This window comes from Dysidea avara, chromosome 13 (assembly GCF_963678975.1).
Source record: "Dysidea avara chromosome 13, odDysAvar1.4, whole genome shotgun sequence".
Classification (NCBI taxonomy): Eukaryota; Metazoa; Porifera; class Demospongiae; order Dictyoceratida; family Dysideidae; genus Dysidea; species Dysidea avara.
This window is the reverse complement of record NC_089284.1, coordinates 5,142,504-5,158,153: the sequence shown is the minus strand read 5'-3', so window position 1 is coordinate 5,158,153 and position 15,650 is coordinate 5,142,504. Positions and strand designations below refer to the sequence as shown.

At 37.2% G+C, this 15,650-nt stretch overlaps 2 protein-coding genes across 5 annotated transcripts in view; one reads left to right on the top strand and one right to left on the bottom strand.

Annotated features, from left to right (window-relative positions):
- Positions 1-47: 47 nt before the first annotated feature.
- LOC136243587 (uncharacterized) lies at positions 48-2,284 on the top strand. Of its 2 annotated transcripts, none has more exons than XM_066035119.1 (2): positions 48-191; positions 644-2,284. In XM_066035119.1, the coding sequence occupies exons 1-2, from the start codon at positions 162-164 to the stop codon at positions 2,093-2,095; spliced, it is 1,482 nt and encodes a 493-aa protein (XP_065891191.1). In that variant the 5' UTR covers positions 48-161; the 3' UTR covers positions 2,096-2,284. The 2 variants fall into 2 exon arrangements, with proteins under 2 accessions (XP_065891191.1, XP_065891190.1); XM_066035118.1 differs by lacking the exon at positions 48-191 and adding an exon at positions 198-533.
- Positions 2,285-2,615: 331 nt separating this feature from the next.
- Positions 2,616-15,650, bottom strand: part of LOC136243588 (general transcription factor IIH subunit 2-like protein) — a 29,605-nt gene continuing 16,570 nt past the window's right edge. For all 3 annotated transcript variants that reach the window (XM_066035120.1, XM_066035121.1, XM_066035123.1), the window contains 4 exons: positions 4,337-4,382; positions 3,663-3,753; positions 3,090-3,129; positions 2,616-2,909 (listed from right to left, as the gene is read on the bottom strand). In XM_066035120.1, coding sequence (XP_065891192.1) covers positions 2,793-2,909; positions 3,090-3,129; positions 3,663-3,753; positions 4,337-4,382 — 294 coding nt within the window. In that variant the 3' untranslated portion in view covers positions 2,616-2,792. The remainder of the gene's footprint in view (positions 2,910-3,089; positions 3,130-3,662; positions 3,754-4,336; positions 4,383-15,650) is intronic.

Sequence of the window (15,650 nt, the reverse complement as noted above, 5' to 3'; positions counted from 1 at the left end):
CACCCACGCATACACGGAACTCTACCGGATTCCATCGACTAGTGAGTGTGATACGGATTCAGTTGGGAAGCTTATAATCGTTTGTTGTCTTATCTGTGCACTCATTTGTATAGTTAGCTTGGCATTGCTGTCCAGCCAGCTGAAATCAGTAGCATGCAAATATGGCCTGCGACGTAGCATTTGACAATGTGGTAAGTAATACAGTATTATTGTAGCCCATTTGGTTGTGTTTTCATTGAGATCTGATGGTAGTTATGCATTGAACGGTGTCTAATTACCATCGCTCCTTCTTTACGGCCGTATAATAGTAGCAGTTTTGTGTCCTCCATTAAGAGGCAATTATATAGTCTGACCGTTGTAAGGGTAGCTATTTAGCACCATAGTGTTCCAGCTAGCTACTTCTTAAGAGTAGTGCCGCCATAGAGAAAGTGTTGACGATCGCTGCCTCTTAGTAGTGGTTAGTAGAAATGTGTGCCCTTCGTAGGAGAAACACAATGCCGGCCAGTACTAGCAGGGCACCAATGGCTAAACCGGTTAGTAAGACCGTAGATGTATAGCTAAAATAATTGCTACATGGTGGGGCTGAAATAGCTATTAGTCGTGTTGTTTTATCGTTGATGTACATCGTGTATTGCTTACACAGGTAACTCAGGCGAAACTGGAAGAGTTGAAACTACGGCACCCTGCTGTTGGATGTGCCTATAGACTTGGAATGTACTTCGACACGATTAGTTCTCTACCTCGTGGATTTGATGCCTTGCCAGAGTGCGATGGCTACTCAAGTTACTTTGAGGAAACGGACTTGGAAGAAGATGGTCTAAGTGATCTAATGTTTGCAAAGATTCCGGGGGACTCCGCCTCCGTGGTGGATATGCAAGTTGCAGAGCAAGTATTACTGACGCGGGAGAAGAAGACACATCGGACTTGTCATGCAACGTATCGACCCAGCAGCTTTATCAAGTACCAGCACTCTAATTTGGAAACTAAGATGTCCACCACGTATGTTAAGAACAGTGGGGTATATACTGCAGCCTCTAGTGGTTACGGTACTGCTCTGCTTAGCCCACAGTCATCATCACAACCAGAGTATGGAACATGGGGTGGAAAAGAAGAATACTTCAACTCACAAAACTCCCAAAATTCTTCAGATAGGTCTGTTAAGAACTCAGTGATCAACAAACATGCTGGTGACTCTAGTACCGCAAAGTCACCATCAAAGACATCATACCGGACAAAGCCATTGCCACCAACTCCATTTGAACTATCGCAGTCACCGTCAAGAACTATAGTAGAAGAAAGACCACCCTTTAGTAACCAGAAATTGTTTGACATTCGTCGTAACAAACCTGTAAACATAGATGCTGTACGGATGCACCAGATCAGTGGCAGTGTACAGACCCTGGGCTCCCAGGCATCCGTTATTTCAGGTGACTACTCCAGACCCTGGGACTTGAAGAAATCGAACATTAAGTTTAGTAGTGGCCATAAGAGTAGTAAATATGACAGTAAAGGATACTCTAGATCCTCACAGAAACCTCAGAGTGGGGCCCTGACTAGGTCATCATCTAATGGAACTACACCTTCACAGTTAACAAGACCAGCAACCATGAAGAAGAACAGGAAGGAATTTGGAAAGCATCTGGAATATGAACTAGAGCATATTTATGAATCAATTACTGATATGGACAATGATTATGATGAAATACCAGAGGCTGAAGTCCTCCCTAGTCCTTCAGTTAGAGGTTTGAATCAAAAAGTGCACAATCTTAGTATAGAACATTCAATGTCAGCTGTTTCTCGATCCATGTCAGCTGTTCCATTAAGTGCAGTGTCTAGCGCAGGTAGAATTGGAAAGAAACAACAACAGCTGCAACAGCAGCAGAAATCTATGAAGAAATCGCCAAAGTCGGCAGCCACAGTCACACCAGCAACTATTACACATTTGAACAATAATTTGTCGGATCCTTTTGGTAGTCTTCATAAAAGAAAAGGACAGGGAAAAAGAAGAGCTACAATTCCCGAAGGTACATTTGTAAAATGTTCTGATAAGCCAAGGTCCGGTAGTCAACCAGTGATTAACTATGGTATTGTATAGCAATGTTGATTTTTAAACAGATGCACTTGTAATATATTACAATTGATTTTCTCATTGTAAGGGTCATCACATCACAGATGGATGGCTATTTTTAACACAGTTTTAATCAACAATAACATATGCTGGCTATATGTAATTACCCATTCTTATTTCATAAACAAGTGAATGATATATATTTGCTGACATCAACTGGTTAGTATAATAGAGTTATGAATAATTTGTGCTCTGGCCACATAAGCACTAACAATCAATGAATATGGTCATTCTTTGATGTTCAAGATTGGATTATGGTCACAAAAAGGTTCTATAATTTACCACATATAAATATTCAGAAGTTCTAACACATGGTCAACCTCTAATTATCTTCAACAGAGCTTCAGGTGAAAGTTTTGGTGACATACTAAGAAAATGTCACAAAACTGTCTAGTATTTCACTATAACAAAAATGTTCAACCTCAAAGTAAGAATTTTACATTTCTCATAGTAAATTTACACTATTACCATTTGGTGTTCACTCATGTGGAGACTTTTTGCTCCCGTCAATCTGATTAAACTTGTATGACATGACATAAAGTATCAACATATTGCCACTTACAGATGGCCTATTAGCTATATATTAAAATGAAGTAACTTGTGATCATCTTTGAACCTTGAGATAAAATGAAGTTATCATGGACTGATTTACTGTCTAAATGTTTTAATTTTCTAATCTTGTTAGTGAGGCAGTACAGCCTGGACAGGTGTGGAGCTTTTCATGTATGAACAAGTCACAATCAATGCAAAACAGCTGGTTACAGGTGACACATTCATATGCCTGCAGAGAAAGAGATTAAATAGAGTCAAGCAGTCTCAAGTTCATTAACACTTTGATTTTGAAACCATAAGAGATTTCACCACAATTAAACCAGAAATAAAACAATTCAAACAATGTACAAGGAAATAAAGTAAAGGCATCTTAAATTACACCAGTGTTGACCTCATTTCATCTCCTTACCTGATTCTCCAGCATTACATGACATCCACAGCAATTCCTCCTACAGTGAAAGAACAGCCAGGATCCATGCATGATGCAGTGAACAAATTATATATTTGTTCCAAAAATATTATACAATTAGGTTGGCATGTTTACTAGTCTGGTGAGTTTAATATTCCTAAACTGGCCGGGTTACATATAAGGCATTGGCGATTACTTAGCTAGTAGCATACCACGTTTTTTTGATTGTATATTTAATGGATCAACAATGACACCAAATTCTTTAAACAGGTGCAGAATATTGATCATTGAAAGATTATCATGGAATTCAACACCATCCACAGTATTCCATTGTAGTTATTTACACCAACTAGTTTAGAGAACTGGAATTCACTAAGGCATGATCATGTCTTTAACAGGTCTATAGTGTGATACACACCATCTTTGAATAGCAGGAGTGTCAATTGCCGATACTTAACATTACTAGTGAAGCTTGCTAGTGGTGAGCCCAAACAGTATTATAATGGCCAGTGTCTAATGAAGGGAGTGTAACCCTTGTGATGACCACCACTTATGTAGCTGATAATTTGGTACCTTTCAGTAAGAAACACTTCAGAGAAACACTTGAGTGGAAACAAGTGATGATATGACCTGGCCAGGTGTGGGGCTGACACCAGCGTTAATCCTACAGTGAAGTAAAAAAAAATCTGCAGTCAAATAAAATACAGAAGAACATAAGGTCTGTGGTATATAATTAAGTTTCATCAGTCACAAACTGAATGGAATATCATCAGAAAACAGAATTAGCCTGTATATTTATAGTACAGCATCTAGTCACTACATTGTATAAAATATTTTAACAGCATGTTTTGTTGCCAAACCAAATTGCCATTCATGTATACAAACAATGTCAGGCCATTACACATTCAAGAACTAGAATATAAAATTTTACCATCAACTTGCTTGAACTATCAGACTTAAGTATGATGAACAATGAACCTTCTGATATTGTAGCTCACAGACAGTCACTACATATTAGTGGACCTTTCTGGCCACACACCAGCCACACACCATTACATGTGCAGCAAAGTTCTCTCAACATTTCATAACTCTGTGTACTGTTTACTGGTCCTTGTCAAGCTTACACCACATAATCAAATTTTGGGTCACAAATGATAACACTTAATTGATGTACAAGAAACCACATATGTGATATAAACACAGCAAAAATGGTACCAATTATTTTAAATGTCAACATAAACACTTACCACATGTTTTACACTCCACTGGGAGCTCACAGTACTTGGAATTACACTACAAGAAAAAAAAGTCACAGCTATACAACATTTTATGCTTGGTGCATGGCTTATAAGGATTAGGTGGAGATCATGTAATTAATGAAAAAGCACAATGCACAGTTGGCAGGTGATTTGGAGACCAGACAGACTCTTTGGCTGTCCAGTCCCCCACACAACAGACAAAGTAGTGAAACAATAAGTGTAATTGTTAACTACATTTGCACCCACCAATTATCAGTACCATAACTCAACAATACCACAACACTAAACCACATATGTTGTTGGCAATATACTATGACAAGGTAAACAACAGATATACTGTGACAAGGTAAACAACTGCAATATACCCAATATCCCATTACAGGTAAACAACACTATCTATATGCATACTGACTGACTATGTTGTTACAAGAGCACACCTTTATGTTTTCTTGCTGCATTTACTGAGGCTAGCCTTCTTACGGATCCCTATTCTACCCCTTAGTCTTTAATGGATCCTGCATGGACACTTGCCTAACTGCAAGTTGTCTGGTCACCACTGGGCCTGGGATTTTTTTTAACAGAGTTGTGAGATTCTGACTTCCTGCATTTGCAGGCTTTCAGTATCCTTCCAGTGGTTGAATGATGATGTCAGCTATGCACTGTGAGCATTGTGAAAACAATTTCTAAGAACAGTGCTCCACTGACAACCACACCCAACTGTTGGTTAGCTCATCACTTACTAATATCAACCACCCTTACTACCCACAAGTCCCCAAATAAAATTTGCACTGCTGGCTTTTAGTCTAAACAAATAGCCAGCATTCCATCATGACTGACTACATATGGATGAGTAGGCACACCATAATGATGGTGCACCATAGTTTACTGTAATAACTGTGAATAAACAAGTGTTTAAAAAGATTGTTTACTTGCCATTAAACAGATGGCTATAATAGGCAACACCACAGAATTGTAGGAGGCATAACACGTAATGTGTTGCTACAGCACAGCAATTAAGGTGTAGTGTATACAGTAAGTGTGATGTTTTGTGTGTGTTATGTAACTCCCAATGATGATGCCAACATCATGAAATATTCTAATAATACAAACACTACATTGAAATACTATGTGCTGAAGAGACCTGTACTGACGTACATAACCCTTGTAAAGTTACATTTTGAGCTGACTATATATGTAGTCAAGATCTTTGACCTGCTTCACAGGCTTGCCATAGTAGTCCCAAAAGAGCTGTAGAGTAGGTAATGAAACAAACAGTGAACAGAGATATATATCACTGTAGAAGGTAAAATCTTTCAAATTTGGTTAGTGGCCATCTGCACATTGCTATTTTAGCTGCCTAAATGCATGTTCTCAAGTATTGGAGTGGTAGGATAGACTCCCTGGTTATTGACCTGGGGTACATTGTTTATATTTACTCCCACAACCTGCCGAATTAATTTTCCATCAAAATCACATTATAGTGTAATAAATTCTTGTCAAAATTTGTATTTTATGCAATTATGGTTTAAATCAAATCAAATCATAGGAAAATTAGCTGCTTCGGATAGCAAGCTGAGGTGATCAATAACTTAATGTGTGTGCTTTTACACTGCACAGCATAAAGCATTAGATGTTCTAACATGTAGCAATAAATATACTAGTGCTAAGTGAATTTGCCATGCCCCAGACACTTACAAGTGTTGCCATGTTATGAGCATAAATCAGTATAACTGAGCTCGCTCTCATATAGAGAAAATCCAGCAAACAGCAACTAGCAGGCTAAACCTCCAACACATTTAGAAGCTGCACAGTGGAGGAGAGACATGATTATCATAAGCAACTGCCCATGTTTGCTATAAATACCTGCAGTGGCAAACACACATATAGTTACTCCCAGAATTTCTCACGATCAAAAGTTTTGCCTTCACTCACAATATGGTATCCCTCCCCATTATATACTCTTGCTGCAATCATATCTATAACATGACATTGATATTCCTGACATTTGATGTGTGTATCGTGCATGCTGTGATGCTATAGTAGCAGTGAAGCAATATAGAAGTGTGGTTCTGAGAAACTACATCATGTGATGAACTTATAGTAAAGATCAGATCAAAGGATAGGTCTATATTACACACTACATTAGCCATGATAATTAGTCAGTGATCATACATGACTGAGCACTTCCTTCCTACTTCATAAGAATATCACATGAATACAATTTGACAACACTGGAACAGCTAACTGGTGCAATAAGAAAAATTTTATAGTGCCAAATTGTGATATTATTTAATCACAAGTTTACACACTTCTGTGCACTTTTAAGACAACACAACAAACTCATGACACCTCAAACATTCTATTGAAAACTATTATTGTTCAATACCACTTCCTTATATTGGCTCATGCGTAGCATTATGAAGTGCTATAGTATATACCCCAATAGTGCATTAATTTGTATTTGCTGCTGTGCATGGTCTACCAAAAAATCCCTTCAGTAATTGACATACCGTATAGCCTAAATATTTCAAGGAGGAAATTTTTCGCTGATTTTGCGGTTTTGGGGGGTTAGCAGCGAAAATTTTATCCTTGAAATATTTATACCTCCATATAATTCATTTTTAGAGTGTCTAGCAACATTGCTCAACCTTGAAAAATCTGTCCCTCGAAACATTTAGGCTATACAGTATCTCACTGCAGGTTACACATGTGACTGGATATGAGAAAACAGGTCTTATCACCCATGACAGCAGGTCTATTTTCACCATGATCACAAAGCTATGTGAACTATCAAATTTCACTGTCAAAATCAGCCAGGCTTGAGTAGACTGTTTTTACTGCAGCCAGCTGCTTTCCCAAGCCCAGTGGCAAGCCGGGGCTTTAATGGAGCACTGGCCAATCTGGGAATGGTTATATATATGTGGCTATATAGCTCAGTGGTGTTGAATAAAAAACTGTGTTGTAAATTTCCTTTCAGTTTTGAGACACGAATGGCTCATAATTTGGCCTAATTCATCCATACAAGTGTCTCTTTAATTTTGTAAACGATCTCTTGCCCTCCCCTCCACCACCACTATTGGAACTCGCCTGATACAGTCAATCTCAAGTTAAAAAATATCTAAAATGGTGGGAAACGTGGCTGTTGGCTACTTGTGCAGTGGATGTTCTGGAAGGTAAGGAACTGGTAGAAAAATTGGTACATGTAGCTTCAACCATTGTTGTCAAGCTACAACACACTAAATATGTCATTTCTCAATACATTTAAATAGGTGAGAAGGCTGGTTTCCCAGAGACAGTCACATATACAGCTAACTCAAAACACAACTAACATCTATACACACATGAGTTGTAATACTATGAACTTTGATAAAGGTGTACACATATGCAACAAGGCAATCATAATCATAATCAACAAAAAATCTTTAACAGCACAGATGAAAAGATATCCAGCCAGCACCAATCTCATGTTAGAATAACTGTTTACAGTCAAAATGGTGACTCTATAAAGTTTTTCTTCCTATGTATGTTTCCTTTCCAGCAATTTCCTTAATTTCTCACTTATTTATACTGCTCAAAATTTATTTACCTTGCTCAGTATAATTTCACCATGCAATGACTGCTCTATTAGAGTATCTTGATCTTAGCTAAATGTCACTGATTTTACAATGTATAATTGTTCTATTAGAATACCTTGATCATTTTCAAGCAAAACGTGTGAAGCATATGTTCCTTATTTTTCCAATTAAGTTCACCAGTTTATTTTGCCAGCAAAATCAACACATCCCGTAAGGCCAATTGGTCTGTCCATGTGTGTGTGTGTGTGTGTTTGTTAAATTGTGTTCAAAATCCTACATTGTGCCTTGTCCAAATAGTGACAATCCTACTGAGTCTAGTGGAATGTTCTCAGTACAGTTCCATACTGACTTCAACAAGGTACCAAATGGGCTAGTTAAGTAAGAAATTATAAGTCATTTATTATAATGTTAAATGATATGCCTCTTGTATCAAAACTTATACTAAAGCACAGTAAATACTCTCTTTAATAAAGACCAGTATGTCAAGAAGATCCCTAACACAGCAATGGTATACAGTATTGGCTCCATGGTGATGAATAACTATGAATGTTTGAAAAAGAAAATTAAAATTAAAATTTGCTTTCAGTTTTTAAGGCACATGGTAGTGTATTGTGAGACTAAAAAAACTGGCACACAACACACACTTAATGAAGAAAACTCAAATACAATTTTCACCAGCCATTCTGCAAAAAGTTTTCTCTTTTTTTCTTCAAAGGGTTAGGAGTAAACTATCAAAAACAGCCCAGCTGTGAAAAGCTAGGGCATGACCTTCAAAAGTCTGGGTGAGAATCAAAGGTGGCAGTCAAGAAATGACTGCAATGTGATGTTGTCTTTTTGTATTTTATAAGGCCCCAAAGTCAGCCACAGGGATTTGCACATTTCTTATCTACAGATATAGTGGAGACAGTATTGTATTGTAAGTTTTATCTAATCCAAAACAGCCAAGCTGTAAAAAAAGAGTGCAGCCCTCAAAGAGGCTATGGTGAAAAAAGATGTGAAATCCAAGGTGGCGGCCAAGAAATGGTTGTGATGGTAGGTTAATGGTAAAAATTTTACTAATGACAATTCAGGTGAATTTTGTGCCAAGACCAAGCGGCACCAAAATTCACCTGAATTGTCGTTATTAAAATTTTTACCATTAACCTACCATCACAGCCATTTCTTGGCCGCCACCTTGGATTTCACATCTTTTTTCACCATAGCCTCTTTGAGGGCCGCACTGTTTTTTTACAGCTTGGCTGTTTTGGATTAGATTTCATTTCTTTTTGTATTTGTATACCCCAAAATAGGCCAGCTTTGGGACTTTTTTTTAACCAATCTTTTTTTCTTTACCACAGGAAGAAGAAAAGATGAAGCAGATGTTAAATACTTTACATATTTATAATCCCTTTATCAGTAAATGTACAAATTATAATTATATATATATAATACATCTATTTATTACAGAATTATCTACATGATGGTTTCTTTGTAACTGAACACTCCACAAGGTGACTTCTTCTAGCTGATGTCTCTACAGGGTCACTTGTTTGTAGTTGAACTCTCTACATGATGGTTTCTTTGTAGCTGAACTCTCTACAAGGTAACTTTTTCTAGCTGATGTCTCTACAGGGTCACTAGTTTGTAGCTAAACTCTCTACATGGTGGTCTCTTTGTAACTGAACTCTCTACAAGGTGACTTCTTCTAGCTGATCTTTCTACGGGGTGATTTGTTTGTAGCTGAATTCTCTACAAGGTAACTTCTTCTAGCTGATCTCTGTACAGGGCGAATTGTTTGTAGATGAACTCTCTACAAGATAAATTCTTCTAGCTGATCTCTCTACAGGGTGATTTGTTTTAGCTGAACTCTCTACAGGTGATTTGTTTGCAGCTGAACTCCCTACATGATGGTTTCTTTGTAGCTGAACTCTCTACAAGGTAACTTCTTCTAGTTGATCTCTCTACAGGGCAATTTGTTTGTAGCTGAACTCTCTACATGGTGGTTTCTTTGTAGCTGAACTCTCTACAAGGTGACTTCTTCTAGCTGAACTATCTCTTTCCATAGTTGCATGAATTCCCTACAAGGTAACTTCTTCTAGCTGATCTCTCTACAGGGTGATTTGTTTGTAGCTGGTCTTTATACAGGTTACTTGTGTCTAGCTGATCTCTTGAATTCTCTTCAGGGTGACTGCTCTATTAGGATGACTGCTCTATTAGAGTATCTCAATCTCACACTTGCTACACCAAGTTGGATTTCGTGTTATAACTCCGTGGCTATAAGTTTGATTCTTCTACACCACTGAAGAGCCTTTCTAAGATGATTACTCCATCTGTACAGCGATTTTCAAGCATTACCCTAAGTGGTTTTTCTGGTAGGCGTGACAAGTAGTCGTTTTTTATTAGCTAATCTTGATTGCATAATTGTTACACACTGTTGGTTTTTTTCGTTGTATCTTCCTAGTTTTTAGCTCGATTTCTTTCAAACCACATAAGGTTTGAGGTTCAATAGTTAACCTATTCACCCACCAATTTTCAGCTTCTTCCGTTTACCCTGTAGGCGTGACAACATATTGGTGTTATTTTTCATGAATAATCACTAATAACTCTTTGCCTGTTTATCGTATTCCAACCAAAGTTGGTACCGAGATGCACCATTATACCCCCCTTCTGTATACCAAATTTCAAGGCAATCGGATATAGCGTTTGCGTTTTATAGCAGTTTTTGTAAGTGTGCGAAAAGAGGAAAAAAAATAAGAAGAAAAAAAAATGAAAAAGCTAAACCAATTTTGAAGTTGCATATCCCAGGAACGCCAGAAGCGATTTCGCTCAAATTTGGTATGTGGGGGTACTGAAGTTGGAGGGCATGTCCACAGCAAAAATTGTCTTGTTTCGTCAAGGCAGCACAGAGCTACAGAGGTGCAAAAATTACGTTTTCGTTCTTCCTGTCAATACACTCACGGGTGTTGCGCACCGGCTTCTTGGGCCGCATGACACACTACTGTGTGTCTTGATATGACATTTTAAGGACTTCTAAAACACACACAGAATGTCCATTGGTTGATCTAATTAATGGATTTAAACTAAAGCTTTCATTTAGAATTAAGTGAGGTACACAGCTTAGCTACATAACAGTGACTAGAAGGTCAAGGATTTGGGTGTTAGGTATGAAGGTTGAGCTCTGGCAACTTTCCCCTACATTTTTCATGTATTTTTATACCCCATGGTAACTGTTCTATTAAGAGTATATACCTCTACCCTGCAATTTTGTACTTGTTTTTGCAACTCTGTAGCTGGAACGTTCAAACCACAAAGGTACTGCTACAATGGCTACCTATGTACACACCAATTCAATATAAGATGTTTATTCTGTAACCATGACAAACGTTTATCAAGACACACAGTAGTGTGTCATGCGGCTAAGAAAGCCGGTGTGCCACGCCATGAGTATATTTAAAGGAAGAAAGAAAAATGCAATTTTCATGAATTCGTGTTCCCTACTTGAATTTGAATCATATTTGTACTGCAAATGCCCTCCACCTTCAGCCCAAATTTGAGCAAGATTGCCTAATTGGCAATTGTGTATACGAGCCCTCAAGGTTTGGGTTAAATTATTAATTTTTTAGGGAGCTTAGGGGGCTGAGATATTCTTGTCACACACTTTACAAAAACCATTATAGAATGCAAATGCATTGCTCAATTTTCTTGAACTTTGGTGCATTTTAAGAACGTATTGTGACAAAATCACATACCAGGTTTGGTGCAACCATCTGATAAATGGTCATAGAGCTAGGGATGATTATTTGCATTGAAAAAGGCTGACTTTTTGTCACACCTACAGGGTAAACCGCCTATGGGAATAAGTTAAAAATTGGTATGCATATAGGTTAACCATCCTTTTGTGGTTTAAAAGAAATTGCATTGACAGCTACAGAGTTACAAAGCAAAAACCAAACAACTGTAAATAGCGGGGTCAAGATATTCTAATAGCACAGTCACCGTGCAGTAAAAAGGTACATGAAAAAAACTTACCAGTTTTCGAACCAGGCCATACTGAACACCTAATCCTTGAACGCTGAACATGATTGTTCACCTCACTTAATTTCTACTTTATAAAATGGAAATTCTAGAAAAATCTACTTAGTAGTAACTACCAATGGAAAATCTAGAACATTCTATGTGTGTTCATTAGGAATCCTTGAAAAATGTGTGCCTTATTAGAGTATTACAAAAGTAATCAAAATAAATGCTGCAATACAACACTATTGTAACTTCTCTAGTATTCCATCAAGTCAAAGCTGATATCATAGCCATTGGTACATATCACTATGATCACTATGGCAGTACACTATGATTAAGACCCACTCACGTCATCATCATAATAAGTGCTATGCTGGCAAAACTTGTGACAACAGGCTGGAAATCTTATTCTAGTATAAAAGGTGCAGGATTTGAAAATTGAGTAAATGCAATCAAGAGTTCATAATATTTGTGTGTGGGGGAGAGTGTATAACTGGAGTACATTCAGCAAACACACTGCTGCAAGTAACACCTCAGGCTTCTCTTAGAAGGAAGGCTTGACCTTATCAACACCAATCATCACCTATCAGCAGTTCTCTGTTATCAGTAGAATCAGGCTAGAGGTGTATATATGATCAAAAGTGAACTTGTAGCAGTGTGTTTGTACAGGCCATACTGGTAGTTAGACACTCTTCCCCATACAAATATTATGAACTCTTGATGCAATTCAACACGTTTTGCATGAAAAATTGAGATACTCTAATAGAACAGTCACTGCAAAATAAAAATCTAATAGACCAATAGTACAATCATGCATACCTAACTTAGAAGGAATTTACTTTGTTAAATACAGGCACTATAATACAACTTTGTATAGCCATAGCCATGAACAAGCAAGCACAAAATTATAGAGAAATATTAGCTAGCTAATTGGTATTGCATAGCTGGATCGTATAGGCATTTTTCTGCATCAGTATAGCACCATTTTGTCTTATATCATCGTCATTGCATTTGTAGTTAAGAGAAACAATGATTTGTGTAAAAACAAGCCTCAAAGCCAGTTTATGGCTGGCTTTGGGATATTAAAATAGAAAAAGAAGTGAAATCCATGCAAAAACAGCCAAGCTGTATAAAAAGGGTGCGGCCTTCAAAAGCCTGATAGAAGTTGTGAAATTAAAGGTGGCGGGCATGAAATGGCTGTAATGATGTCAATATAAATTTTAAAAATGCATGCCATTATTAGAATTTATTATCATTAACATCATTGCAGCCATTTCATGGCAGCCACCTTCGATTTCACAACCAAGGCCACACCCTTTTATACAGCTTGGCTGTTTTTGTATGGTCTTTTTTATGGGAATAAACATAACACAGTGATATTCCTCAGATTTATAAGAAACTTAGTACACGAATTCACCTTCATATCTGCACCAAATGTTCAGTCATGCATTTGCATTTTAAAAAAGACGAAAAATCTTGGACCCCAAGAAAAACAGTACCAAAACTTTTCCCCACCCACATCTCAAGAATAGCTGGAGTGAATTCAGTAAACTTTGGTAGGTGGCTTGCCCTACCTGGTGAACAGCTTTAATGCAAAAATCATGTGCTTTGGAGAAGAGGTCATGGAGCTATGCATGTATGAAAAATCACATTTTATTTCTTCCTGTCAATACACACAGTGTGGCATGCTGGCTTTCTTGACAGTACAACAAGCTACCATGTGTCTTGATAATTTAATAAAACTAGTAATGGGAAGCAAAATTTAAACAAGTTTTATTTGAGTGCTACAACTTTTAAAATCACTTCAAGCAATAGTTAACGCATTTCTTCAATAATTATGTAGAGAAGTAAACACAAGCTCCAAATCAGCTAGAATTGATATCCAATACAAACACCGAAACTGTAATGAAAGAATGTGGTCTTCGAAAAACCAAGATTTAAAAGGTCAACATTAGCATTTTTGCAACCACTGCTTGGTTGCTATCTTTGATTTTATTGCTTGAAGTGAATCTTTCCTTTCACAGCTTGGCTGTTATGGTATGCAATAATGTTAAAGTCCTTTACTTTGACAGAATTTTGATCGCGTGTTCTTTACTCATGTATACGTAGCTTTTGCCTTATGCAGCAGTTATTACTCCAATTTCTCAAACCACATAAGGTTCTAGCTGTGATTCTTCACTCATCTACAAAACCATTTCAACTTATTCCTGCAAGCAGTTTACCTGTACAAATCCCATCCATAAATTTCACCAGTTCTTTCATAAAAACTGGAGCACAAAAGCAGGTTGTCATGCTTGCATAATGAAGTAAAACACACACACATGCAAGCTATACATATGTATGTTGTAAAAAAATTATTAGAGTAAGAAAGATAAGTTAAGACAAAAAATGAATATCTCAGAATGATTTAGCACTCAAATTTGGTATGAAAGATGTTTCTACAGCAATATTGGTGTACTTAAATCTGGCATAGCATAGCTACAAATGTCTGAAAATTGGCTCCTGTACATATAATATGCACTTGTCTGTCATATTCCCACCTGCACCAGTTTTCCTTGGCCACATGACTCACCATCATGTGTCGTGATGTCTCAGGACTGAGAAGTGAGATTAAATGACTGCTATGTGGCTAGTAAACCTTTTAAAATTTCCTTTAGGACATAAACTGACCTTGAAAATCAGGACATCCTAAAGACTTCATTCAATGGCCACAGTAGCTTCAACAGAAACTCTTTTTTGAATTTAGCTCAGTGGCAGTCTAACTACTTTTATTATTGATCATAGCGAAAAAAAAAAAACAAAAAAAAAACACCCTGTATAAGACTGTATTTCAGTAGCATGCATGCAATTGCATTTAATTAACATCCATTATAGCTACTAAACCCAGCCCTCAGCAAACTGCATTTAAAAATGACACAGATACTCTAATAGAGCAGTCAAAGCTACAGTTTACAACTTCTGCCTTTGTTGTTTCACAGTTTTAAAGACATAATAAAGTTTTTCCTGTCCCCATGCACCTAAATGAAAGTTTAGGCTAAATAATTTTGTGTATAAATATTTACTAAAGCAAGCTAGCTATAAGCATTAATTGAATATGTCGCAACTATATATAAAGATAACAATTCCTGTAGCTTGGCTGCATAATGTAGGTACAGACAGGCAAGGAAAAAAATTATTTCTTGTCACATGATTGCATGCACTTTTTTTGATGAACTTGACAGAGGCCTGCTCATAACCTAGAGATGAAGAAAGACTAATAACATAATACGCTAAGCATCCACCATACTAGAGACTTGCAAAAACCTGTTGTCAGAACCTTTGCACTAAATTAAAACTACATGGCTACATTGAGTCCACACCAGTAGTGGCTTAATTTATTTGCAAACAGCTTGCATTCTAGGCAGACACGTTCCTAAAAGATGGGACCTGAAATTTCTTTGTATTCATTGTACTAACAAGTTTATGTCTCGCAGATCAGATTCCTACTAGATTTTAAATTCCAGTATTTGAACTTACCCCCAAAGCCCTTGCTATTTAAAATAAACAAGTTATTCCCTGTTGTAAAGAATCATCAATTCCCAACAAGATGTTGGTCTCCTACAGCAGGGTTTAAACGCACTGGCGGTGGGCAGAGACATGGCAGATGTTTAATCCTAAAGAATATACTAACAAATTTTATCCCCTTGATAACTAAAGTTTCAGTACTTAAGGGATACCATCAATTCTGTAGA

What these genes read in the sequence shown, in the direction of transcription:
- LOC136243587 (XM_066035118.1), top strand. Translation starts at nt 468, where the DNA reads ATGTGTGCCCTTCGTAGGAGAAACACAATGCCGGCCAGTACTAGCAGG. An exon ending in GGGCACCAATGGCTAAACCG is followed by an intron (nt 534 to 643) that starts GTTAGTAAGACC and finishes TTGCTTACACAG; the next exon opens with GTAACTCAGGCGAAACTGGA.